Below are 27,945 nucleotides of genomic sequence, written 5' to 3'. Positions count from 1 at the left end.
TGCTTCTTTCCCACAGATTTGGTAAATAAATATTAGATATAAAACTTGAATATTTGCATATCAATCATGTTTAAATGCTTTTTTTGTAACACTTAAAGTAACACCTGTTTTTATATTATTTATATTTATATTTTAGATACATTTTGTATCTTTCATCAATCAGTACTTTTTAATTTTAATTCTTTAGCATTATAATCATTTTTTGTTTGTTGTTATTGTTATAATATTGTTGTTATATATTATTGTTATTATATTAGTTATTGATGTTCTAGCTAAAAATAGCTAACAATAAAAAGGATGATCATCAACATCCCACCTTTGCACTCAATAAATAAGACATTGGACTGACATTGTTCACAGAACTAAAAAAGGTATTTTCATTTTCATTATTATTCTTAGTATTACTATAAGTAGTAGTAGTAGTAGTTGTTGTTGTAGTAGTAAGTAGCAGTAATGGTAGTGGTTGTAATAATAATGAGGAGGCAGATATCCAGTAAGAATAATAATACAACAAAACAAAAAAAAATACATTTTTACCTATCTGCTATGACTGGAATATTGCAATGACAGGAAACATTCATTCATTCATTCATTCATTCATTCATTTATTCATTCATTCATTCATTCATTCATTCATTCATTCACATTCTTCCTCTTATCTGGGGCCGGGTCACGGGGGCAGCAGTCTCAGGAGAGAACCCGCGACTTCACTCTTCCTAGACAGTTCCTCCGGCTTCTCCAGGGGTATCCCGAGGAATTCCCAGGAAAGCAGAGAGACATAGTTCCTTCAATGTGTCCTGGGTTTTCCCCAGGGCCTCATCCTGGTGGGACAAGACTGGACCACTTTCCTCGGTAGGCATCCAGGTGGCATCTGAAACAGATGCCCAAACTACCTCAGCTAGCTTCTTTCCATGTGGAGGAGCAGCGGTTACACTTCAAGCTCCTCCTGTGAGACAGAGCTTTGAGGGTGTGCCCTGCTACCTTGCGAAGAAAGCTCATTTTGGTCACTTGTACCCAAGATTTTGTTCTTTTGCTCATGACCCGATGTTCAGGACCATGGATGAAAGTAGGAACTGGATTTACAGACAAATCTCCTTTCAGCTCAGCTCCTTTTTTACTCCAACGGACCAATACATCAACGCATTAATGCTAGCACTGCACTGACCACACCCACCCTTTTGGCGGTGGAAACGCAAGCTTGATAAAGTTGACCCGTACCGTACCATACTGTACCTCTTAGTGGAAACAGGCTATAAGAGTTATCCCCTGGTTGGGTCTCTCAAGGCAAGGTTCAAAAACCCCTTCTGAGTAATAAAACATAGAGAACTGCAATGTCCCTTGTATGATGCAGCTGGGACCCGAAACAAGAGGTAGGCCTGGTGTTGGGGATCATATGCAAGTACCTGGTGGCTGGGTTTTTTTCAATGGAACCCAGCTGGGCTCAGCTCAAAGTTGCGATGTGGTACCATCTTTATTCAGGCCCACTACTTGTAGAAGCCGTAAGGGGCCGGGTGCATTGTCAAACAGGCAGGGGTCGAAGGTCAGGACCACAATAATTTATTTGTCAGACAGGAAATCTTCAAAAAGGAAATTTATTCAAATCACTGTAGTGTCCTTGTTTACAGTAATCATATTTGTTATAGATAGTAAATGTGTTCGTCACATGCTCAGGTCTGTACTGTATATGGACATATCACAAGGAGTGTTTTATAGTAATTTCATTTATAATAATCTAATGATCTAAATATGTCGTAATTGATGATAATGTAATAATATAAATATCTACAACCACCTTTGTTTGTCTGGTGCAAAGTTTCCCTGAAGCTCCACAGTCTCTCTTCAACATACTGAGAACATATGATTAGCTGATGCGCATCTTGTGTTTGGTATAAATATGGCATCATGTGGAATTTAAAGTGCATTTGTTCATGGCCTGAGTGTCTGTTTCTTTCACTCTTGCTATCTTTTCAACCCTTCTACATTTGTTCAACCCCCAACCTTTGTTTTTTTTTTATTAGAGAACATCGCAATTGAGCTGGTGCTTAATGGAGGCCTCAGATCCAGCCCTTGATAAATAATGTAAGTTCTTTATAATGCAGAGTCTCCTGGGAGGCCAGAGAGAGCATCATTACTGCCTCCTAAATTGATTAACGGCACTGAACCAGCGCAAAATGATACATGGAGATGATGCGGGGGGTCAAGGCTGTCAAAGTTGCGTGATGGGAGCCACATTAGCTCTGCCCGCTGCACCAGCCCTCAAGCTGATGCTAATATTTACATGCACTCAGGCCTGGAAAGCACTAGCAGAAATGCCCAATGATTGCATTTTAATGGCTGCCCTGCATTGCAAATGTGGAAACGAAACTGCCGCTTTGAACAATTTGTGCAATTTTTCAAGCAGCAAGTGCTCACTCCTGGTTCACCGACAAGACCCCTCTGTGCTCATCTTACAATAATTTTGTCTCCTCCAAATTTTTCATCCCAGGTCCATGCACTAGACATTTATCCCCTATAGTGAGCTTGCTTCTAAGCATCAGTTGTTTTGACTGGGCTCCAGGCAGCCCAAACTAACATTGTCTGAGTCAATACAATGGAATATTGACCTTTCATGTAAGTGTGTGGTCAGACTAGTGGTCAGATTTTATGAATCCTCAATAATATGTATCAATTCCCATCAGTCCAACGGGCTTAGTATGTCTTTAAAGTTCGGATGGTGGAATTGCTCTCAAAATGCCATTGAATTGAATTAAACAAGGCAGCTGGACAGCACATCTGAGGGCCTGTTTATAACTGATAGTAAGGTGCATTTTCATCTTTACAATCACACATGGACAATGCTTTAGACAGGTGTAAATAGGATTAAGATGTTTAAAAAATTGATTACTTTCAATTATTTCCAGAGTTAATGGTCAAAGGCATTTTAGTAGCATTTTACCTACTAATTTATGCTTTTGCTTGGATCTTGTCTGCTGGAAAGGGCGTTTAATGTACCAAAAATCTGAATTATTTTGTCATATTACTTACCATTGCTACTTAAGTATTTAGTTTGAAAATTTTTATTTGAACAGTTTAAAATGTATTTTTAAATATTATTAAAAGGTTTTAAATTGCAATTATAAATATAATGTTTATTAAATGTATATTATAATGTATATAAAATATTTTGAATGAAAATATGAAATTTTGGTATATACAGTACTACAGTGCAAATAGTTTTGAACAGGAAAAACACAAATATTTCAGGAATCTGGAAATAAATCTGTAAAACTTGTAAAAACTGTAGCCTTTGTCATTTATTAGGCAAATAACAAATTGGCAAGCATATTTGCTCTTTTAGCCGTCATCTAAATAATAATAATAATAATAATAATAATAATAATAATAATAATAATAATAAGACAGTATAATAGTATTCAAAAATAGTGTTAATAATAATCTGGCTTGATGATTTCTCCTGGTGTTCTTGAAAAAAAGTACATTTGAGAATCTATCTATAACAAAAATAGTCTCATTTTATTTTAGTGTAAAATGGACCTGACACTTTTTATTGGTCATTTTGTGTTCCATGTATAAAGTTCAAAGTTAAGAATGCTACTTGCAAAACATTTTTCTCTATTTAACATTTAAATAAAAGATGACCTCCTATACATTAGATCATTTCTAGGTATATTGCACATTTTGTTGATTAGCTGGATGTAAGACTCGTGAAATACTTAATTGCATTTGCTCAAACTGATTTGTTGAAAGTTTAATGGTGAACAGCAAGTGTTGTAGGCATGGGAAGATAACCGTTTTCAAAGTATACTGCAGTTTGGAAAAGGTTTGAAAATCGCCAAAAATGTTGTATGAAAAAGTTAATACCGTTCCTACGGTGTGTAAGAATTTTATTTTTTTTTGTGTGTGTGTTTTTTAGAACAAAAGTATCTCCAGCAGAAAAGATATCCAAAGATGCTGTTTAAAATTGTAAAGACATCTGTGTTTTTGAAACTAATGAAGACAGCAGAAGTCAATAATTCATTTTAATGATTTAGCCTGACATGTTTACTTTTTATTTTTCAAAATAAAAGTATATTGTGTTCAAAGGGGTAACTAGTTTTTGTATTTTACCCAGTCATTTTAAAAGAGCATATTTTATAGCAGCGATCACAACCATGAAACCATTATAATTTTTTCAAAGTTATCTTACCGTCAGAATTTTATACTGGCCCATGCCTAGTCACTTGCTGTTGAGCTGGAGCAAGCAGCCGGTAATGGATTCTGCTTGGTCCTAAAACCTTCTTTGAACTGCTTTTTTTTACCCCCCAATTTTTGATGGTATAGCAGTCAAAACAGCACAAGGGTGCTCGTATGGACCAAAAAAATGGACAAATCCTGGCATTGGTGATTGGTCTTTCCAAAATCCTGAACCCCTCTGACTACTGGCCTGTAGCACGATTGCTCATACAATCTAAAAGATCATACAAAACAAAAAAAAAAAAAAAAGATAAATTATAGTAAAAAAAAATTTATAGAAAAACTTAATAAAACCTGAACACAAAACACATTTGAATGCATGGTAATTGCAGGTGGAAATGGCAATGCATATCGACTTGTGATAGCTAAAAACATGTTGTCAGGCGGAAACAAGGCAGGAGACTTGTCATGACTCTAACTGAACCCACAAGAAGAGCTTAGGTCTTGGTGTGAGAACAGCATCAAGGGATGTTCAAGCAACACCTGCTGTGGGAATTCCCAATCTGTAGGTTGTTTGGGTTTAGGAAGGGTGTTTTCTGCTTTCAACATGTATGACAGCTTCCCATAAGGGAACAGCTGCAAGTGTGTTTGAGCTTGCAGTGGCCTAGAGGCCTTAACAATGAGAAGCTCAGGCTGCCTGTGATACAAGAAGATAAAGAGGCTTTAGTCTTGATGTGTCAAGGAGAAACCCGTAACGATCACATGGAAGAGTTTCTATGCCCTGACAAAGCTTTAGACCTCCTTTACAAATATAGCATTTTAATATGTTTCTGTTTTCAATGATCCAGTCAGGTGCTTTTAAATTTGTCTTTCATAAGCACTTATATTTGGATTTAGTTTTGACCCTTTCCTTTTATTATGTCACACTCTGCATCATGTTTTCTATAGTGCTTAGTGTGAGGCACAACAACTATTGAATAAAGCCAAGTTATGCAGCTCAAAATCAAGTAAAGCTAGTGAACTGGAAGCTTGTGGATTGTTTTGATTACAATCATTGTTTTTTGATACAGTAAAATGATGAAAACACCTTGTATTGGTTGGCTGTCTCACACAAGTGCTATAATGATCACGCAATAGGTCCGTAGGCAGATAATTGGTGGTCTTTTTTGGCTGTTTGTGGCACATTACATCACATACAAGTTTAAACTTTGAATTTTTTTTTTCCAGTGGATAAACTCAAAGCAATTTAATACTTGTAATCAGTTTCCTAAAATGATAATGATGCCTATTTGAATAGCACAAAAGTTTGATTCCCACAGCTACTATTCATTTTTGCCACCAACCAAATTTTTGGAAATTACTTTTAGGTAAAAAAAAAACAAAAACAAATTGCACTGTTAGTAATGTTATAGTTTTGTTTATTAGGCCTGTAAAGATTACGCCAAATCTGAAATATGTGGTGATGAGTTGAAAGAACTAACAGTTAAGTTAAATTGCATAAAAGAATAGTTCACCCATGATAAAAATTCTATCAACTAGGGCTGTGTGATTAATTGTAATCAAATTTCAATCGTGAATTAGCTAATCACAAGAGGCTGCGATATGTAATATGGGTATTATTTCATTTCCCAAACCCAAAGCAAATGCATGACTGCTGTCTGTGTGTGAAAGTCTTACTAGCCAGTTGAGTGAACACACTTTTATTCTGCCAATCAGAACTTTTCAATCTGCCTCTTATCAGCTTTGTTAGTTTGCTAAGTGTCCTTTATTTTTATAATTATTATTTTTGTTTGTATAATAAGTTTCATTATCTCCCTAATTTAAGTGGAACTTATTTGCACCAGGTAAGATAATTTTATTTGTGCTTACTGTTTGCTCTAGAGAAAAAATAGTTTAATTTCTGAATATTTAAAAACAATTTTGAATAAATGTTGGAGTTAGTTAATATCTTTTCAGTTTCTTTTTTTTAAGTAACACTTCCAGCATTTTAGTAGTAAGAAGTTATGATGCAGGTTATTGAGCTGAATGTTGGCTACAAAATTAAATCGCAAATCATATCACAATCTCAACATCTGTCAAAAAAATTGAAATTAGATATTTTCCCCAAATCGCACAGCCCTACTATCATCATTTAATCACCCTTTACTTGTTTCAAACTTGTTTTACTTTTATTTTGTTCTGTTAAAAAGTAGCTGTTTTAAAGAAAGCTGAAAATTTGTAACCATTTACTTGAATAATATAGGTTTTGCTAGTATGGAAGTCAGTAGTTTTAGTTTAGTTTTAGCTGCTTTTTTCAAAATATTTTCTTTACTTTGCAACAAAATAAAGAAACTCATAAAAGTTTGGATTGGAACAACTCAAGGGTGAGTAAATGGTAAGTCAATTTTCATTTTTGGGTGAACTTTCCTTTTAAAAAAACTTTATAGCAGATGCATCCACACATATTTGACTCATTGACAGATCTTCCATGGCAAGAAGTCTTTGCATGCTCACCTGTTCCTTATTCCGCAAGAAAAAAAATGAAAAATTCCCCACACATTCTTCTTTAACCCATCTGTTATATCCCATCGCTTGTCCTAAGAAGAAGCTCTGAGAAAAAAAAAGGGAAAAAAAAGAAAACAACATGAATTTGTGCTGAAAATTTTTAATATTTATTTAAAAAACAACATAAATTAGATCCCTTGTGTCAATTAACGTGAGCCCAAAACCAATCAGAATAAATGAGTAAATAAATCAAATCTATCTTGTAGGTTAGTTGTTGATGCACTTCCTACCCTTTGGTCATCTCCTCCCTGACAACAACCGGAGGTCCCAGGCTTTTAAATGAGCTTTTGGCTGCAAGATCACGCTAAAAATAGGAGCTGCTTTTTTGCCTCCCTGTTGCTGTGGTCCATGACAAAAAATACTACTTACTCCTTCCCAGTTAATAAACAGCACCTGTTTTCAATGAATGATTCCATCTCTGATGTGCAAAGTTCATGCTAGTTTAGACGGAAAATACATTTATTGTTGTTTTTGTTGCTAAGAACATGATAATTTTTTTTACATGAAAGACTTGAGTTAGAATATTATTGTGGAAAACTTTGTTTAAGTTTTTGTGTGTGTGTGTGTGTGTTGTGAATTTTTACACCTGATTGTAGCCTACATCAGACAAGCTTTCTGAAGTGAAACAGTAGCTAAGGGCAGTCACACTCACCGAGGACAACATTATTCTTAGCACTCAGCATAGTTCAAATAGCTGCTCTCTGATGTCACCTTGCTTATCTGGTGTTGATGGGCCAGAACAGAGTCAATGGATAACACTTACCTGCCATTCTGACTCTCATACAATGGTATTCATATCAATCACAAGAAATGAAACATAGATTTTTACAATGTGATGGTTCAGTTATCCTATTTGATGTGAAAGTGTCTAGCTATATAAGTGTATTTCAGTCCTCTTGCTTTATTTAAACAGGAATGCTATGCTGAATCATCTGAAATTCAACTTGAAAAGAAGGGTAAAGTCTTGCATTGTCACTCTTATTTCCCTTCTCATGATCGTGAATGCTGGCTATTGAAAAGCTGCCTTGGGAACTTTCTGAATGGTCACTTTTATCCTTCTCCCAAATGCATTTCCTCTCTATTCCCAGAATGTGGACAGGCCCCAATTGTTACATTTTTAAACTTTTTTTTACTCTGTTATAATCAGCTGTGTTCCAAAGCCTATATGGCGGCCTACTGCATGGCATCCTGTTATAAACTGTTGCATCTTTACGCATGAGGAAACTGATATGAGTCAGGACATTGTTCAGGGATATACAGCATCACTCAGCAGTGTGTCATGCCAGTATCATTTAGCGTCCCGTATGAACACATCCCACTTCGCATATGCTGAAACCATTTCGAGAACTTACCGTAAAGCAGATATAACCGGAATGTCTGCACTGTGACTCCATCGGCAGCCATTCCGAGAAGCCAAAACAGAATGATGTCATCATCACAGTGTTTTCAGGGTAATTTATTGCGTCATTGGTTATAGATTTGCAGGGCTAATGTTGGATACACTATACAATTTGTAAAAATTAAACCAGATAAACTTTGCAGTAAAAGGTATAATGACTGTAGTGTAGAGTGTAGAATGTTTTTTTTTAAATTATATTAACTGCATAGTCAGCAATAGGGATCAGTTACCATGTTTAAACAGATATGGGTTTAAAATCCATCCATAAAATAAACTTTATTAATGATGGATTTTTTGTTTTGATAGAGTATTCCAAGGCACAATGTCTAAAGGCTCTACCCTCCTCTGGTGAGGGGTGGGGAGCAGGAGCTTATTTGCATTTAAAGAGACACACCCAAACCGGAGTTGTTGCTTTCACTAAGCTATACTTACTTTAAAAAATGATTGACATCTTGTTAGACATAAATATAGATACTGCCACTTGCAGGTATTGAAAGATACATCTTCTCATACATTCTTGATTCAGTTGGCTGATGTTTGTTTGGTGTGTTCATGCACAGCATCTTGGTACAGATAGGACCGGATGCAGCTAACGTGGGATGAAAATGCAGTCGGTTCTTTAACGTTGGCTTGACGTTATAGTCTGTTCACATCATACACACCATGTCAGCAAAAATTGTGTCTAGTCTATGATTGTATTGAAAAAAGTCAGACTTTTTATTATTTTACAAATCCAATTTCTTTTGCATATAGGTAGCAAAAATATGTGTATGTCTCCCTTTGTATACTTTATAATGTAAAAGTTTAGATTTTGGCAATTAACTAAATAAAATATTAAATGAAGAGATACAGTGACACTGATAGCTTGTTTCCACCGAGTGGTACGGTATGGTTTGATATACTTTTATGTGAGTTTCCATTGTGAAAAGGTACAAAAAAAAGAATCAAACAACAACACTTTGGTATTGTTTCCAAAGAAACAGGTGCCAAAGGGTGGAGCTAGACACACAGCTGACTGCTATTGGTTTACAGAGAAACATCACTAGTGCATGCACAAGCAAGGAAAATGAAAATAAAGGAAGCTCCATTTTTAAATACACAGTCGAGACATAACACCGTAATAATATATACATATAATTGTGAGCCATGGTCAACCTGAGCTCAAACATTCCTCCATTATCTTAATGAACTGCCGCAAAGCCAAGAAGAAGCACAGAGTCTGTCATGTGTCTTGTTTTTAATTACAAGGTTGCCTAAAAGCTTGAGCGTTTTTACTTTCTCCAGAGAGCTCTATTTGCGTGCACTCGCCGCACATCTTAATTTGAAATAAACTTCTTGAGTTGATAATGATAACGTGCGCGTGATTATTGATGTGCTTCTGACATCCGATCCTTTCAGAAACAGACAGATGTGAGAGTGACATACAAAAAAACAAAGTAGAAGCCGAAAAAAACAAAGCAAATGATTTTTTCAGCAACCTAAAACAATGAACAAACTGTCATGTTTAACTATGATCATCACCTTTTGGTCTATTATGAACTCAGAATTACGGAATTACTTTTTACCAAGTTGTAAAGCATCTAATCTAAAGGCTATTACATGTGCTGATGAAAAATAAGAAATGAGTTGTTTGAGCTGACTGTATACCCAAACATGAGTACTTTCTGGGTATTTTTGTTTTTTTAATTGGTAACATTTCAGAACCTGTAGGACTCTGTATGTTCTTATATATGTTTTATTTAATTTTTTTATTTTATGTAATTGCAGACGTTACAGTACAATTTCACATTATTATTAATCTGCAGCTAACATCTAATCATGTTCATTGGAAAGGTTAGTAATTAACAATCATACACAAGTAGGCCTATTTGTGTGTAAAGACCATCTTTTTTGTATATGATTTGTAAATGTGCCATAAAGCTTTACTTGCAAGAATGACGTCGGCTGCAACTTTCTTGCGTACACCACATCCACCAAAAGGGTAGCATTGGTACCATTTGGCAGTGGAGACACAAGCCTAATAAAGGTGACCTGTGCCGTACCATACCGTACCATACTGAATGGAACCAAATCATTTAGTGGAAAGGAGGCATAACATGTATTGTTCCTTAACTCCCAGAGATTTCATTTAAAATTTAATTGAATAAATTTTATTTAATAAATTTAAATCATTGTTAAATAATGATCGGATGAATGTCTTCTGTTGATGTTTTGTATTTTCATTTATTTCTTCTATTTGAATTATTATGTGGAATAACCTGTTACTGATTAAAACAACCTGTGCCTATTTAATTTTTGTTGTTGTTTATTTATTGTATTGTCATTCTTTTGTTACCTTTCAATAAAAAGTTTGTTAAGAACAGAGTAGAATTGATGTAGTGTTGTTTCAGCCTTTAGTTTTGGTGTTGGAATATTTTGAACGGATCTTGCAGTATGTGGTTCTGACTGACCTCTCTGTGTCTTTGCAGGTACATTTGACAACCTGTCCAAACTAAGGAACAATAAAAGTTTCAGCAAATACCCCAGTTCATGTGCAACTGTGGCAGATTTTTTTATTTTTTGAGGAGGCACAGCAGAAATTACCTGTTCTAGTGAGCTGAATCTGACGGAGTAACTGAGACTGTGTTGACTGGGCGCACGTGGCGCCACAATGAATGTCACCTCACTCTTTTCCTTCACCAGCCCGGCGGTCAAACGACTGCTGGGCTGGAAGCAAGGGGATGAAGAAGAGAAGTGGGCAGAGAAGGCGGTGGATGCACTGGTCAAGAAGTTGAAGAAGAAGAAGGGCGCTATGGAGGAACTAGAGAGGGCACTCAGCTGCCCCGGTCAGCCAAGCAATTGTGTCACTATCCCACGCTCACTGGATGGGAGGCTTCAGGTATCACACCGAAAGGGGCTTCCTCACGTCATCTACTGCCGTGTGTGGCGATGGCCCGACCTGCAATCGCACCATGAGCTCAAGGCCCTAGAGTGCTGTGAGTTTCCTTTTGGATCCAAGCAGAAGGATGTGTGCATCAACCCTTACCACTACAAAAGGGTGGACAGTCCAGGTGAGCGTGGCTAAATTGTTAAATAAAAAGATCAATGTGCACTAATGATGTGGATTTTGACTAGTCTCAGTATCGCAAAATGTTTGAATCTATTTACCAAATATAATCATTCAAATTAATCCATACATTAACTCACACATTTACCCATTTACTTAAACAAAAGACTTGAAGGCATCATAGATTGAAAAAAATCTTATTTATTCTACTTATTACCAATTTTCTTATTTAGAGTTTTTGTCTATTTTCTAGTCAAAGTATCTAAATGTTCTAATATCAAGAAGCTTTTTCTAGAGAAAAAAAATGTCTTGTTTTCAGAAAGAATAAGTCAAAAATAAATGAGTTGTTTTCTTTTATATAAATATAATAAATATAAAGCTGATATAAGGGCACCCCCCCCCCCCTCAAATAACTGATTTATTTAATCTTTGCCCTGATGATTTTCAAGACACTACTGTACAGCTTAATGTGACATTTAAAGGCTTAATAGGTTAATTATGTTACCTAGGTAGGTTACCTGTATAATAATGGTTTGTTCTGTAGACTAAAAAATATATATATATAGCTTAAAGGGGCTAATCATTTTGAACTAAAATGTTTTTTAAAAAATTCAAAACTTTTTTTAATCTTGCTGAAATAAAACAAATAAGACTTTCTCCAGAAGAAAAAATATTATAAGACATACTATGAAAAATTCTTTGCTCTGGTAAACATCATTTGAAAAATATATATTTATATATATATATATATATATATATATATATATATATATATATATATATATATATATATATATATATATATATATATATATATATATATAAATATATATATATATATAAAAGATCAAAGGGGGCTACTAATTCTAACTTCATTTGTTTATGTGCGTGCATGTTTATGTGCATTTATTTGTATACTTTTCTAGTTTATTTGTCTATATATACAAATTTTTGTGCTTGTAAAAATGATCGTTGAGTTTACCTTATGTTCAATTTAATATTTTAGTATTGTTTAGATATTCTAAAGAGTCATGAGACCATAGTATTCAAAAGAAACTTCAGACACAAATGATCACTGTTACCCTGACGAAGGCAAGTCTTTGCCGAAATGCGTAGGCGCAGTTTTAAGGAATAACCAGGCCAAAAAAGGCTTTTAAATATTTGGTCCCACTTTATATTAAGTGTCCTTAACTACTTTGTACTTACATCAAAAAAATAAATACAATGTACTTACTGTGTTTATAATGTATTTGAGAACACGTGGTGCTTTTGAATTGGGATAGAGGTTGGGTTATGGACAGGTTTGGTGGCATGGGTAGGTTTAAGGGTGGGTTAAGTTGTAAGGGATGGTCAACAGTGTATATACAAATGTAATTACAAAAGTTAATTACAGATGTAATTACATACATGTATTTAATCAAGCATAAGTATACAGTAAATACATGTATTTACACAATAAGTACATTGTAACAAACTATTAAATCCTATGTAAGTGCATATTAGTTAAGGCCACTTAATATAAAGTGGGACCAAATATTTTTTTCCACATTTTTCGATTGCCTTGGACTGATTTTATTTTTTTATTCTGATGAAAATAAGATTATTTTGCTTACCCTATTGGCTGATTATTTTTCTTGTTTTAAGGAAAAAAATAAAAAAATTTGGACTTATTATTACTGAAAACAAGACAATATGTTTTATTGTGCAGAAAATGCTTGTTGATTTATTCATTTTCAGATATTTTGACTGGAAACAAGAAAATATGGGAAGCCATTGTACTAAGGGCTGTGCAATATGAAAAAATATTTCCAAAAAAAAAATCATTTATTTTGTGCTGTCACAAAATTGTTTACAGTAAAATACATTGTTTACAGTAATACTTTTTCTTAATTTATATGAGCGCAATATTACGTGCTATTACATGGATGGAGACAAAAACATAAATAACAGCATCTTGTGAAAGTTGCAGTCTAGTTCAATTTTTTTACTTTTTAAGTTGGACCTGTAACCATTACTTTTTAAATCTGTCTTATTTTATTAATATTTATTTTTTATTTTTGATATTTTTTATTAAACATTTTGCCCTTAAGTTCTTAAAAAAGTGAGAAATATGATCACAAATGAATGAGTAAGTTGATACTTTAAAATGTCAAAAGAAATAGTCACAAATACATGTAGTCAACATAAAATGAATAAAATGTGAGTTGATTGAATTGACAAAAATGTTACAATACCATATGTATCCTCGTCAGGATATGAGATGACTTAAATGGTGATATAAGCTTTTTCGGTTATATCACCCAGCCCTAACTCCACTATAAACAACACGCTTAAGAAATCTTTAATTAAAAAAACTGCTTTTGTTAATCAAAGGAACTGAAACATCTCATTTTGAATTTTGTCTCAATATCAATATGATTTGAGTGTGTGATGAATGACCGCATCCGCAGAAAAAGATCAATCCCTTTTTCTACATTGCTTCTTTAGATAATGTAGCAGGTAAGTAATATAAGGCAGACAAAAACACTTAGATTACATTAAGATTACTTAATAAAATGATAGTGATAGGAATTACAGGCTATTGTGCAGTGACATGAATAAATAGTATTTTTACGATTAATGTAGTCAAGCAATTTTAGTCACTAGCTTCTCTCTGCACATCAGCATTTTCAAGCTTGTGTGACAACTGTACATTGTTATTGTACATACAATTCTATAAAATGTATGTGCTGTTAATAAAAGAAATACATATTATAATTTTTTATTCATTTTTTCCCCATTTTTATTTACAAATATTGTGATATATCTTGAACGGTTTTCTTGTGATATATTAATATATTGCAGACGCGCTGATGTATCAATATTGGTAGCATAATATTGTGAGTTAACCTGTGATTTCCACCCCTAAAAAAATGCAGTCTTTGACTTGCTTTCCATGTGATTCTTACACCATGTCTACATGTCTGACTCTTGTTGTGTTGCATCACACATTCATTTTCCCCTACAACTCAAAAGTAGCACGAGTGCTTAGAGTAGGTCAGAAATAGATCAGGGCATGAGTTTACAGTCTGCGTTTGTCATGTCTCACCACACTGCATCCAGCGTAGGCAGAAATACTGAGTATAATGGCTTCTGTTTTCCTAACTTGCATCACACATTTTACTGCTTACTCCTTTTTATAAACACAACAGTTCAAACTGTAAAATAAAAAGAAATGCTGTGCTGACTGCATTGCATTGACAGTAATATTGCAACATGGAATTAATTATGGTGGCACAGTGGTTAGCACTGTCGCCTCATAACTAAAAGGCCACTGGTTTGAGTCCAGGCTGGGCCAGTTGTCATTTTGGTGTGGAGTTTGCATGACCTCCTATAGAGACAAAGAAAATAAATGAATGAATGAATGAATGAATAAACAACCCACCAAGCAATGTTGTGTTAAATAGTCATCTAACAATGATGCCTTGAATAAAACAAGGCTAAATTTGGTCTGTCAGAGAAAAATATTTGAGACGTCTAACAATAGGCCAAAAATAAACTATAGTCATTAAATAGACAGATTAGAAACACTTCACATTTCTGTCTATTTGATGGCTAGTCTATATTTGGACATTATTAGATTTTCACTGACAGCCCAAATCTAGCCAAGACATCTTTGTTTAGATTACCAGTGTTGGGTGAATTTACTTATAAAAGTCATATATTAATCCCAATTTTAAAGTAAATAAATAAATGAAAAATGAAAAAATAAAATAGCAAATACTTTCGTATTCCTTTTATTAAAAAGTAAGCTTTAATAGTAAGCAACTATAGCTTTTAAAGTGATTCAAGATTGTAACATATGGATTTTAAGAGTAACTATCCACCACTGTTTATCACTATTAAATTTTTATTTATGTTTATGTTTTTAACCAAAAATAACCCATATTTTACTTCGCAACAGCATCCATCTATTATTTTAATATGCAAATCTCCTACCCAGTTTACTTCAAAATCTTCCAGAACACCCATCAAAATGGTATGGTCCAATGTGAGGGTCAAAAACAGAAAGTAGACATTTAATTCTAAATTGTGATTTTATTTGTTCTTGAGTTACACTGTTAGACCTTACCAGGCTTTTTTACAGTAGAACACTGGCAACACTGTTGCCAGATACTCACTGTAAAGATTTGGTTACAGTAAGTAACTGGCAACAGTGTTGCCTGTTATTTACTGTAACTGAACCGATACAGTAAGTAGCTGGCAACAGTGTTGCCAGTTATTTACTGTAACCGAACCATTAAAGTGAGTAGCTGGCAACAGTGTTGCCAGTTAATTACTGTAATAGAGCAGTAGTGGTAACTAACTGGAAACTGTGTACAGTTAATTACTGTACTGTAGTGTTACAACTCACAGCATTATGCTGCATACACATTAATAGTATGTCATAGTGTTCTTAAAATTAATTAGCATTCTTACTTGTTATTAAAAATAGAAGGCATAAAAATTCTGACAAATTTATTTTATTGTTTTGGCAGCAAACAAATATACAACAGAAAATATATAACAAAATTAAGAAACCACCAGATATATCATCTTACATATTAATGAGAGCCACAGGTCTGCACAGTAAGGCTGTGATCACACTAATGTTTGAGTATGCGAAATTCTGTCATATGGCACTGCGAAAAGGAGTGGGATTAAACAAAATAATTAGAGATTGAATAAGCAAGCGACTGGTCCATAATTTTTGTTCAGAGAGGTCATAGTTTGATCTTTGATTGGTCTCAAGCAATCACATGATGCAGGTCAGAGTTCTCCAAGCTTGAGCTTTCCAATGCTGCGAACTGTAAAATTTGTCACATGAGGTTGCATTCCAGGTCTGCAGCATTCACATGCGTATGAATGGAAGTCTGTAGGGAGAAAAGTGCAGTGTGACCGGGACTTTAAGCTGTAACTCTAATTAAACAAACCTGATAAAACTAATTAAGGCTCGTTAGAAATCTACAGGTAATGTTGAATCAGGGTGGGAACTAAACTCTGCTGCCCTGCAGTTCTCCAAGAACTTGGAGTTTGACCCCCATGGTATATAGCAGGGGTGCTCAATCCTGTTCCTGGAGATCTACCTTCCTGCAGATTTCAGTTGCTACCCATATCAAACACACCTGCCAGTAATTATCAAGTGGTGTTTAGGTCCTAATTAATTGGTTCAGGTGTGTTGCAGTGAAATGTATTACTCTCTCCTCAATGCGAACCACGCATAAAAAACTGAACAGCAAAAAACACAAAATAATTATTTTATTTTTAAAATTATTTAAAAAAGGCGTATGAAAAGAACAAATAGATAGAGATATAGATAGAAACATGTTTGTCAAACACAGGCACATACTGTCAATTCTCAATAAAAAGTTAAAAATAATTATAAAAAAACAAAAATAAAGTTGGCAACACCGAATATCCAAAGGATTCAATCTTTAATTGTTATAATTATTATTTACTTTAAAAATCTCATGACAACAAACTTTTATATTGTTTCTAATAGAAATTCATAGGTGGAAACACTGCTCTGAAATCTGAAATAGCAACAAACTCACAACCTGGGACCTGACAGTAGAGCTTTTGTGTGTGGATGGTTATGTGTATCATGTTTTTGTGATTCCCTGTGATGATTTCTGTGCACATGTTACCTTACTAAGGTAATGGAATTTAATGGTTTTTATGTGCATAAAAACAGCTTATTTGCAAGAAAGATACATGAAATGTTAGCATCTGTACATTATGACAATATGCAATATCCAATAAATAAATATACTTAAATAAAAGTAATGTAAGAAGTTATATGAGGAGAGGCTAACTAGCTAACAATGTAGCTTTCAATACATTTCAAGATAACTACAATATAACTTAAAACACAGCCTTATTTTAGAAACCCTCAAAATTCATCTGAACACATTTTACTTACTCATTGTAGATTCTTATTTAAAGCCTAAACATATCAGACTCTACATCTGAATTGATGGACAGAGAATAGAGCACACAGCAGTAAACAAATCAAACAACTGGCTCCCTTAAAGGGCCAGCATTTTCTGAAAACCTTTTTCTAAAACTTTTTTGTTAAGAATAAGACAGCCTATGGGAGTATCTGGTGATGCCTAAATCATTGTTTTCTGCCTTTAAAATGCACGTCTCTATGATTAGCAACATAAAGCATCAGAGTAGATGGGACAGTACTGGTTGAACAGTAATTTGCCATTTATTGTCACAGTTACTACCTGTAATGTGTACGTAAAGTAAATTACTGTAATTTATCCTTTGCACTACACAATTTAATACAAACTCTACTCCTTTTACAGTAAAATACTGTTTCTTTCATTACAGCAAAACACTGGCTATTTTACAGTTATTTACTGCATAATCTACAGGGTAACAGTGCAGTTAAGCTTTAACCTTAATTAAGCACACCTGATCAAACTAAATCTAAAGGTAACTTGTTGAAGCAGGGCTGGAACTAAATTCTACTAGGCTGCGGCCTTCCAGGAGTTTGACACCCCTGGCATATAGCATATTTTCAAAGCAACTGCCTACATGTATCACAATTATGCACATATCGTTTAATAAAAACAATAAAAATATACAAATTTTATCCAAAGCAAAAAAAAAAATAATAATAATAAATAATCTGATTCTCATGTCGTTCCAAATCTGTAGTAATAATAAAAAACACAACAAATAACATGATTTATACATTTATTTAGGAAAGCCTTTATACTATTCTGTTAATGCCACTTTTACTTACTTCATTTGAAGTTTTCCAGACAAATTCATTGAGTTTCTGCAAAAATGTATGTGCGTGCTGTTTAAGATGTGTATATTTTTATAAACATTTTTACTAGTTATTTAGCAATGTTTGTTTATGGTTGAACAGTAATTTACCATTTATTATCACAGTAAATATCTGTAATGGTACATAGAGTAAATTACTGTAATTTATTCTTTGCACTACAGAATTTCATACAAATCCTGCTCCTTTTACAGTAAAATACTGTTTCTTTTCATTACAGCTAAACACTGGCTATTTTATAGTTATTTACTGCATAATCTACGGTAAGGGTTAACAGTGTATGCTATATTATAAGAGAACCCCAGAGAATATCAGAAGATAAAAAAAGGCATTTTATGACCCCTTTAATACACTATTATTAAAGGCACATAATAAATATTCATTCATTCATTCATTCATTCATTCATTTTCTTTTAGGCTTAGTGCTTTTATTAATCTGGGGTCACCACAGCAGAATGATCCGCCAACTTATCCAGCATATGTTTCATGCAACGGATGCCGTTCTAGCTGCAACCCATCACTGGGAAACACCCATACACACTCATTCACACTCATACAATAAAGACAATTTAGCTTACCCAATTCACCTGTACCACGTCTTTGGACTGTGGGGGAAACCGGAGTACCAGGAGGAAACCCACATGAACGCAGGAAGAACATGCAAACTTCACACAGAAACGACAATTGACCCAGCTGAAGTTCGTAATCAATATAATTCTATGACAATGGGAAGTTTACGGCACAAGTATTTCTTAAGTAGTAGTACCATATATTTCCCCAAACATTGAATGAAACATTGAATTATCTGAATGGCTGATAAATCAGGCCAATAATGCCTTCAAATGTAAACATCACCATGTGATGCTGACGTGGCTTGCTAATGAGATGCATGTTGTCGTTACTAAGCATAATTATATTCATTCAAAAACCTTCAATTTTAAAATTTCAATTTTATCTAACTTTTTAAAATGTCTTTAGAATAATAAGTGATCAAAATCATTTTGTCAGTGAAAAGTGTGTGGAAATATTTTCCCATATGCACCTTTTTCCACACATGTTTCTGAGTTTCCTTTCCCATGGAGATTCCTGCAGATGGTCTCTTTCTTTTTTTCTGTCCTTCCCCTTCCATATCTCTCTCTGGCCTCTGCCAGGTGCTTTTCTCATTTGTTTGATCCTGATATCGCTTGAGAGAATTTGGATGAATTGAAAACTGTGTAGTCTAAAACCTTCTGTGCTGTGTGTGTGTATCCTAATGGGAAACTAAAACTTTTTTATTTTATTTTTACCTCTGCTTATTGTGAAAGAATGAACTTCAAACGCACAGTCCTCTTTTTGTTGGCTAAGCAGAAGATGAGGGTCAGCTGACAACACAGAAACAGCTGTCCACAGTATGTGTGTGTGTGTGTGTGCACATTATGAGAGCAGGAAATTCCAGGCGGGGGCAGAATGAGGGCTTTGTTCAGGGCCTGTGTACACTTTTGTGTGTGTGTGTGTGTGGCGGCTGAAACATGCAAACATGTGGCGGTATAGAGGAAGAAGTTTTACAGGAACTCCTGTCACCCACACAGACAATAGCAGGAAAGCATGGTTGCCCGCCTTGCACACGCTTGTGTAGTGCTGGGCTGCGGATGACTGGACACCTGTCTTTCCCCTCCTCTTCAGAACAGCAACATGCTGTCCACATCCATTGTTTAAGAACACTTGTTCACTGAAATACAAGTTTCCAATCTGAGTGGAAATGTCTAGATTGTATCAAATATGAGCTAGTCTGAATGGAAAGGTGTGGGCAACATGAAAGGAAATATGTTTGCTGCTAAAAATCAAAACACCAGTTGCCACATTTTATCATTGTACTATTTTGGCATGGACAGGTGTGTGCGACAACTGTGAATATGATTCTTGGATGAGCTTGTGTGCATATTTCAGTTTCTCCAAGATTTGGTGATTGCTGAATTTATCGCAAAATTAAGCAAACTCTGCAAAATTGAGTGAATCTCATATTTTTTTCTGTTTTTGGGACTACAAACTTTCTATAATGTCATTACAACACGGAGTTACCCAAAACAAAGAACCCTCGCTAAGCAATGATTTTACACACATCGATAATGTTGGTGGCAATACCTTTACACTGGTATGTAACTCGGCATGTAAACAGACGAAGAAGACATTGCACATTAAATATGAGAAAACATACAAAGATAACCTAGAAAGACCTTAAAAAATTTGTGAATGAAATTACTTAAAGATTTGATTCGGGCACACCACATAACACAAGCATGGTCTCACAGCTCTTTCACACCAGGAGAAACATTGAATTTAAATTGGTTACATATTAAATATTAAAATTAAATGTTATTTTATGTTACAGAAACCTGGGTATACCCAGGGTCTACAGAACCCTGGGCCTAGGAGTAATGAAAATATATATAATAAATATTTTTGTCTCTGGTATATTTTTTACAGAAAGTCAACACAGAATAATGCTGAAAATATTGCCGCAAATTTAAGAAAAGATAAAGCAAAATCAGTCACACAAAATCCTGGTGGTTACGGATATTATACAAAAATACTGAAAATCGTGGACAACAAACTTAGGTATTCTGATATTTGTCACCCTCCTGGCATATTTGGGTAAACACTGTAGATATTTAGAAACTATTTTATAAACTGATCACTGAAATGGTTTTGGGGTATTTCTAAGGCATCAGTAGCTATGTTTCCATCTTGAAGAGAAGCAAATCTTTTCAAAGTTCGCAAAAAAAGACAAAATCCCAAATGGGAATTAGGTGCTTTTTCATCAAGTTGTTGGAGAGGTCGACTGTAGTATTGGTAACCTAACCAACACTAACCAAGGGAAGCATAAAGTAGGCGACTGCAGTCACATTGGTGTAATTTATTCTCATTTCCGTCTCCCATTATTAGCATTCAGCATTTTTTGCACAAACTCAAAACCATCTCAACCAAGCATAAAAACCTTTTTGCCAACTTTTATTCAGAATATCTTGTTTTTCATGCAAAAATGTGCATTAACACAGTGTGATAGAAACTGTGAAAACCTCTTTCATTAATAAGAGTGTGTATGATTATATTAAAATCTTCAATGGATTCTCTTCAATGGATCACCTATTCAGTTCTGATTCTTATGGTTGACATATTTCTTCCGTTTTCCTGCAGTGCTGCCACCCGTGCTGGTTCCACGAAACAGCGAGTTCAACGCTAAACTCTCCATGCTGCCACGCTTCCGTAACCCACTCCACCAGACGGAGCCCCCCATGCCTCAGAACGCCACCTTTCCCGACTCCTTCCCCCAGCAGCCAGCAAATGCCCTTCCCTTTACCCCGAACTCCCCAACCAACAGTTATCCCAGCTCGCCCAACAGCGGCACAGGCAGCACTGCCACCTTTCCACATTCGCCATCCAGCTCAGATCCAGGCAGCCCTTTTCAGATGCCAGGTGAGATCGCTCTTAACCTGCACGTTAATGGTGCACTAGAAACATTTATGAATATTATTAATGCATTATTACTGTGAGGAGTTCACCTACAGTATGTTTATAGTTGAAATGTATGTTAGTTAAATCTCATACCGAGCTTATTCACACACTCTTGTACTGGATTTAGCAAATTCATATTAGTTTGATTTTACTGTTCTGGCATTAAGCTATGCAAAACTTCTACAGCTTTTAAGGGAAAGACTGTACATTTGACATCTATCTTTTTTCTGACTGACTCTTTTTTTCCACTTAAGTTAATGTTTAACCCTCAATATTTCTAATGTGGAAATACAAAAATGTTAGTCATTTGTCAGTACATGTCGTCATTCACCTTTCACTGTGTTGCTTGTGTTTTTGGGTGTTGCTTCAAAAGAAACCCCTCCACCTGCGTATATGCCTCCAGAGGAGCCAATGACACAGGACTGTCCCCAGCCAATGGACACTAACCTATTAGCTCCAAACTTGCCATTGGAGATCAGCAACCGAACAGGTACCCTTCATTTAAATGCTAAAAGACACCATAAAATAAGACACTACTCTAAGCTCCAGTCACTCCAGCAAACATATTGCTCCTTCCTTACAGTCTGACATGGGCGTTTTATAGCTATCAGCAGCTGCCAACCCACACTGCAGGTGCAGGAAGTCCACACACAAACATACTCGCGCACAGCGTCACAGACAGTCTGAGTTTTTGTCCTTTAAATGTGTGTGGGGGTTCTTGCAGTACAGCATGTGGCATGCAAATGAGCAAAATAAAGTTAGAAATTGGTAAATAATGGGGTTCTTTAAAAACTGTGTTTTAGTTGGAAAAAGGGAGTCCATATACAGTTGAAGTCAGAATTATTAGCCCCCCTTTGTATTTTTTTTTCTTTTTTTAATTAATTCCCAAATGATGTTTAACAGAGCAAGGAAATTTTCACAGTATGTCTGACAATATATTTTTCTTTTGGAGAAAGTCTTATTTGTTTTATTTCCGCTAGAATAAAAGCAGTTATCAATTTTTTAACAGCATTTTAAGGACAAAATTATTAGCCACTTTAAGCTAATTCTTTATTTGATAGTCTACAGAACAAACCATTGTTATTTAATAACTTGCCTAATTACCCTAACCTGCCTAGTTAACCTCATTAATCTAGTTAAGCCTTTAAATGTCACTTTAAGCTGCATAGAAGTGTCTTGAAAAATATCTAGTCAAATATCATTTACTGTCATCATGGCAAAAATAAAATAAATCAGTTATTAGAAATGAGTTATTGAAACTCCTATGTTTAGAAATTTGTTGAGAAAAATCTTCTCTCTGTTAAACAGAAATTGGAGGAAAAATAAACAGAGGGTCTAATAACTCAGGGGGGCTAATAATTCTGACTTCAACTGTATGTATGCTTGCTGATCATTGTTATTCTCAAACAAAATCTTCATGGTCCAAAACCATTGAAGTATATATACACTCAGGGTACTGTATTTGGTCACAGATAAGTCACAGATGACCAGAAGTTGCAGCCTGTGTTTGCAAAATTGCATTGTCATAAGAAAAACTAAATAAGTGGTTGTTTTACCACTGCAACAAATCATTCACAGTGACCAGTATAACAGTTGGGCTGAACAAATTAAATTAAATTCAGCATAAGGAAACCTTTTCCACAAAGCTGAAAACAATTTGACATTTTTAGGTCACTTTGACTATTAAGTTCAGCTAAATGCTAAAAATAAATAATTATAATTGTAATAAAAAGTGACATATTCAGTTAAATGTACAGTATTATACACTGTCTGACAAAAGTCTTGTTGTCTATCTAGGTTTTAGGAACAACAAATAGTAACTTGACACAGAAGTGGCTTATATGAAAGGCAAAGGCCTCTAGATTACACTTATTTTACCAAAATAAAATATGATCATGCCTTGATTTTTAATAATTTATTTAGGACAGTAAGATCTGACTTTGCTTAGACAAAAGTCTGTGACTTAACAGAAATGATGTACAGTATAGAATATAGTCATGCTGCATGTATTGTTTATGACTCCAATAAGCTTGGAAGACTGCATCTATACACCTCTGCAATCACTCAAATAACTTATTAAAAAATCGTCTGGAATAACAAAGAAAGCACTCTTGCAGGGCTGGCCAATCCTGGAGCACCATGACTGTCTTTGCTTTCAGGAACGTTGATGTGGAGGCTAAAATAACATTTGTAATGTGATGGACACAAATGTCTACCTTAAGCTGTTGATGTTGCCATCCACCCTGCAGATCTCTTGCACGCCCCCATACTGAATGTAACCCCAAACCATGATTTTTCCTTCACCAAACTTGACTGATTTCTGTGAGAATCTTGGATCTATGCGGGTTCCAATAGGTCTTCTGCAATATCTTTGATGATTTGGATGCAGTTTAACAGATGATTCATTGGAGAAATCTACCTTCTGCCACTTTTCCAAAAGATCAACTAGAAAAGAAATCAAGTTATTTGTTGCTTTTACAACTGGGATCGAAGACAAAACCTTCGTCAGGGAGTGTACATTATGTGCAAACAATAAATGTTAAAAGTAGCTTGCTAACGGGTTTGCACAGTTTACTGCAAATCTGTAAATAAACCTTTCTATTCTACACAATTATATTGAAAACTGGGGGTAGCCACAGCGCAAAGTACTGCCAACTGATCCAGCATATGTTTTACGCAGTGGATGCCCAGTCTACATATAGTTGTCTACATATAGTGTGTCCCAGCATCCCACAGGAGGCGTGGGGGTGTGCATAGTGAAGAAGAACTGTTGAAATATTTGTGGAAGTTGTGGTACAGTTTTGGGATGCACACTCAAGCTGCATCCTGTGAACTGCTGTAGTGCACAACTTCCATTGTGAAAGGCTAATGGGAAAAGAGTAGACAAAACACACCTGTGGCCCAGTGTCACAGATCAGAGGAAGTCCACTTAAACAAATGCTGTAGATAAACATTTTACTCTCTTTGGGATTAGAATAGTTGAAGACCTGTGGACATCAGAAAGAGGACATTTGAATTATTTTGGTGACCCACAAACACTATGCAGTATTGCACTAAAGTGGGATTTGATACGGACAGTGATCTCACTTGCATTTTGCTGATTTTGTTGTATTTTGTTGGCCCTTGAATAGCGCAGGGTTATAGCCAATCACAACAGCCTGTTACTGAAGTGTTACCATTAATAGTCTAGCAACAGTGACCTCATAGAAATACCCTAGTAAAATCGATATGCCCTCTGCTGTAAGAGATGAGATGCGAGTCTAAATCTGTTAATCATATTGCTAAATCACTTTCAAAGACATAATGCCGCGCTGGAGGGACATGCATATGCTCCAAAACAAAACAAGACTTTTTTTGTGGTTGTCAAAAGTGTAAAGCAAGTAAAAAAGGCATGTGATAATCTGTGAATTTACAAACTTGTCTTCAAAGGGATAGTTCACTCAAAATTGGGAATTGTTCTTCTTGTTCCAAACTTGTCTGAGTTTCTTCCTTCTGTATTTAGTTATGTTTTAATGGCGACGTGGTGGCGCAGTGGGTAGCACGTTCTCCTCACAGCAGGAAGGTCACTGGTTCGAGCCTTTGCTGGGTCAGTTGGCATTTCTGTGTGGAGTTTGCATGTTCTTCCCATGTTCGCGGGGGATTCCTTCGGGTGCTCTGGTTTCCCCCACAGTCCAAAGACATGTGGTACAGGTGAATTGGGTAGGCTAAAACTGTACATAGTGTATGAGTGTGTGTGTGAATGAGTGTGGATGTTTCCCAGTGATGGGTTGCACCTGGAAGGTCATCCACTGGGTAAAAACATATGCTAAATAAGTTGGCAGTTCATTCCGCTGTGGCGACCCCAGATTAATAAAGGGACAAGAAAATGCCGAAAAGAAAAGGAATGAATGATTCAATAAATAGTATATTGACTTCATTAGTATTTTTCCTACTATGGGTGTCAATGGCTACCAGTTTCTAGCATTCACCAAAACAATCTTTTGTGTTCAACAGAAAAAAAGAAAAAAACTCATACAGGTTTTCATTTATGACTTTAATAAAATTTTTGACACTTATTTTTACATTATTATTTTACTACACTCTAATTTTTGGGGTCAGAATAAAAAAGAATTCTGCAATGATGCATTAAATTGATAATTTGAGGACTTTCTATTCATAAAGGTTTAAAAGATTCAAATATTTACACAAAAACAGTAGGCCACACAATTGTTTAAAAGACTTGTACTCATATATAAGAGTTGGTTCAAATAAAAATGCTAATTACTGCATGATTTACTAATCTTTGAGCTACCCTCAGTGTATATGACTTTATTTTTCATTATAATTCAATCTCAGTTACTTCAAAAAAATCTCCTTGGTCTTTTAAGCTCTACGATCACAACAGGTGGCTGTTTCCCTTCAACTGTTCAAAACAAGTCCAATTAAGTATGTACTCACATGACACCAGGGAGTTAATATAGGTCTCAATGTAGTGAATCTGTGCGTTCCACAGTGGAATGAACCACCAACTATTCCAGCATATGATTTACACAGCAGATGCCCTTCCAGCCGCAACCCATAACTGGGAAACACCCGTACACACTCATTCACACACATACTACTGCCAATTTAGTTAATCCAGTATGTCCATATTTAAAACTTTTTAAAAGGTGTGTGCAACTTCTCCTGACTGTAATACATGCATTTACATAGGAAGTTTGGTTAGCACATGAAGACAATTTAACATTTTATCCACTACACATACATCCTACCCCATCTGCCCAAAAGCAGTCTCTCATAAATGCAAAAAAAACCTCATATACACCTAATGCATTAATGGTGGGTAAATCATGGGCTATTTTTATTTTTGGGTGAACTCACCCTTTAAGTTATGTTCTTCGAGCAGCAAATTATCATAGCAGAATCATTTCTGAAGGATCATGTGATACTGAAAACCAGAGCAATTGAGGCTCAACTCAAAATTCTTCTTTTCTGTAAATAAATAACATTATAATATATGACAAATTTAACTTCTTAAGCGTATGTGCTCTTGTGCTTATTGAGTTTACAATTTTGTGTGCAGATGTTCATCCTGTGGCCTATCAGGAACCCAAGCACTGGTGCTCCATTGTGTACTATGAGCTGAATAATCGTGTGGGTGAAGCCTTTCTGGCCTCATCCACCAGTGTACTCGTGGATGGCTTTACTGACCCATCCAACAACCGCAACCGCTTCTGCCTGGGTCTGCTGTCAAATGTCAACCGGAACTCAACCATCGAAAACACCCGGCGTCACATCGGAAAAGGTTTGCTTTGTTTATACATAACTATTCTATGTCCAGTAGGATATACTAAATATTCTGCATTGACTTGCACAATTACATAGGATTACAATTTGACAGTAAGTCAGTGTGAAGTTTTATCATTTCTAGAGGAGCATGTGATTGTTCTGATGATTGATCGCGTCTGGTCTCTGGTCAGACAATAGTCAGATTAATCCAAACCTACAATAAATAGCCCATTTCACCTTACTTCCCTTATTTTCGTTTTTGAAGAGTTCCCCCATCCACCCCATCTCCCCCTTTTCCTCCATTACCAGAGAGCTCGGACCCCCTTACATGAGTTTTCCAAAAAAACAAGCTAAATAATCTTACTTCAAAGCAAAGAGAAGGTTATTTTGCTTACTCTGTTGACAGATTATTTTACGTTTCAACTGTTTGTTTTGACTTCGTTTTATCATTTATTATTATTTTGTTTAGAAAATGCTTCTTGATTTAATATTTTTTTGGATATTTAGACTAGAAATAAGACAGAATCTCTAAATAAGTAAAGCATTCTTTGCAGTGCATGGTCTGCTTTAGAAAAGGCTGTAATATTTGTCATAATGTAAACAATTATCTTTTCATACATTCTGCAGGAGTCCATTTGTACTATGTGGGAGGAGAGGTGTATGCCGAATGTTTGAGCGACAGCAGTATCTTTGTCCAGAGCCGCAACTGCAATTACCACCATGGTTTCCACCCCACCACCGTATGCAAGATCCCCAGTCGCTGCAGCCTCAAGATCTTCAACAACCAGGAGTTTGCAGAGCTCTTGGCACAGTCAGTCAATCACGGTTTTGAAGCTGTCTATGAACTCACCAAGATGTGCACCATCCGCATGAGTTTTGTAAAGGTAAGCTACTGTACACAAGATGAACACAAGGTTTACCTGGAAATTGAAAGTGTCATTCCTTACTCACCCTCGTGTGGTTTACAAGTTATTTGTATTACCCACTTCTCTAAAACATAGAAGATATTGTGAGGAATGTTTTAGCATTTTAGCTGCCTAATTTTTTTTGAATAATTGAGATTTTTAAACGTTGTGAAAAGTCACTTACCCTCATTAAAGCTGCATTTATTTGAGCAAAATACAATCAAAATAGCAGTATTGTGAAACTCTCTTCTCTTTCACATTTATTTTATTGATGTAAGTGTAGCGGCTTTCCAATTGC

The 27,945-nt window shown here is 35.3% G+C and overlaps 1 protein-coding gene across 1 annotated transcript in view; it reads left to right on the top strand.

Annotated features, from left to right (window-relative positions):
- The window catches only part of smad1 (SMAD family member 1), a 35,205-nt gene that overhangs the window by 2,476 nt on the left and 4,784 nt on the right, over positions 1-27,945 (top strand). The window contains 5 exon segments of the mRNA NM_131356.2: positions 10,585-11,166; positions 21,157-21,435; positions 21,848-21,964; positions 26,537-26,758; positions 27,370-27,626. Of these exon segments, the coding sequence (NP_571431.2) occupies positions 10,767-11,166; positions 21,157-21,435; positions 21,848-21,964; positions 26,537-26,758; positions 27,370-27,626 (1,275 nt within the window). The 5' untranslated portion in view covers positions 10,585-10,766.

This window comes from Danio rerio, chromosome 1, assembly GCF_049306965.1.
Source record: "Danio rerio strain Tuebingen ecotype United States chromosome 1, GRCz12tu, whole genome shotgun sequence".
Lineage (NCBI taxonomy): Eukaryota > Metazoa > Chordata > Actinopteri > Cypriniformes > Danionidae > Danio > Danio rerio.
The sequence above is the reverse complement of the archived record's forward strand: the minus strand, read 5'-3'. Positions and strand labels throughout refer to the sequence as shown.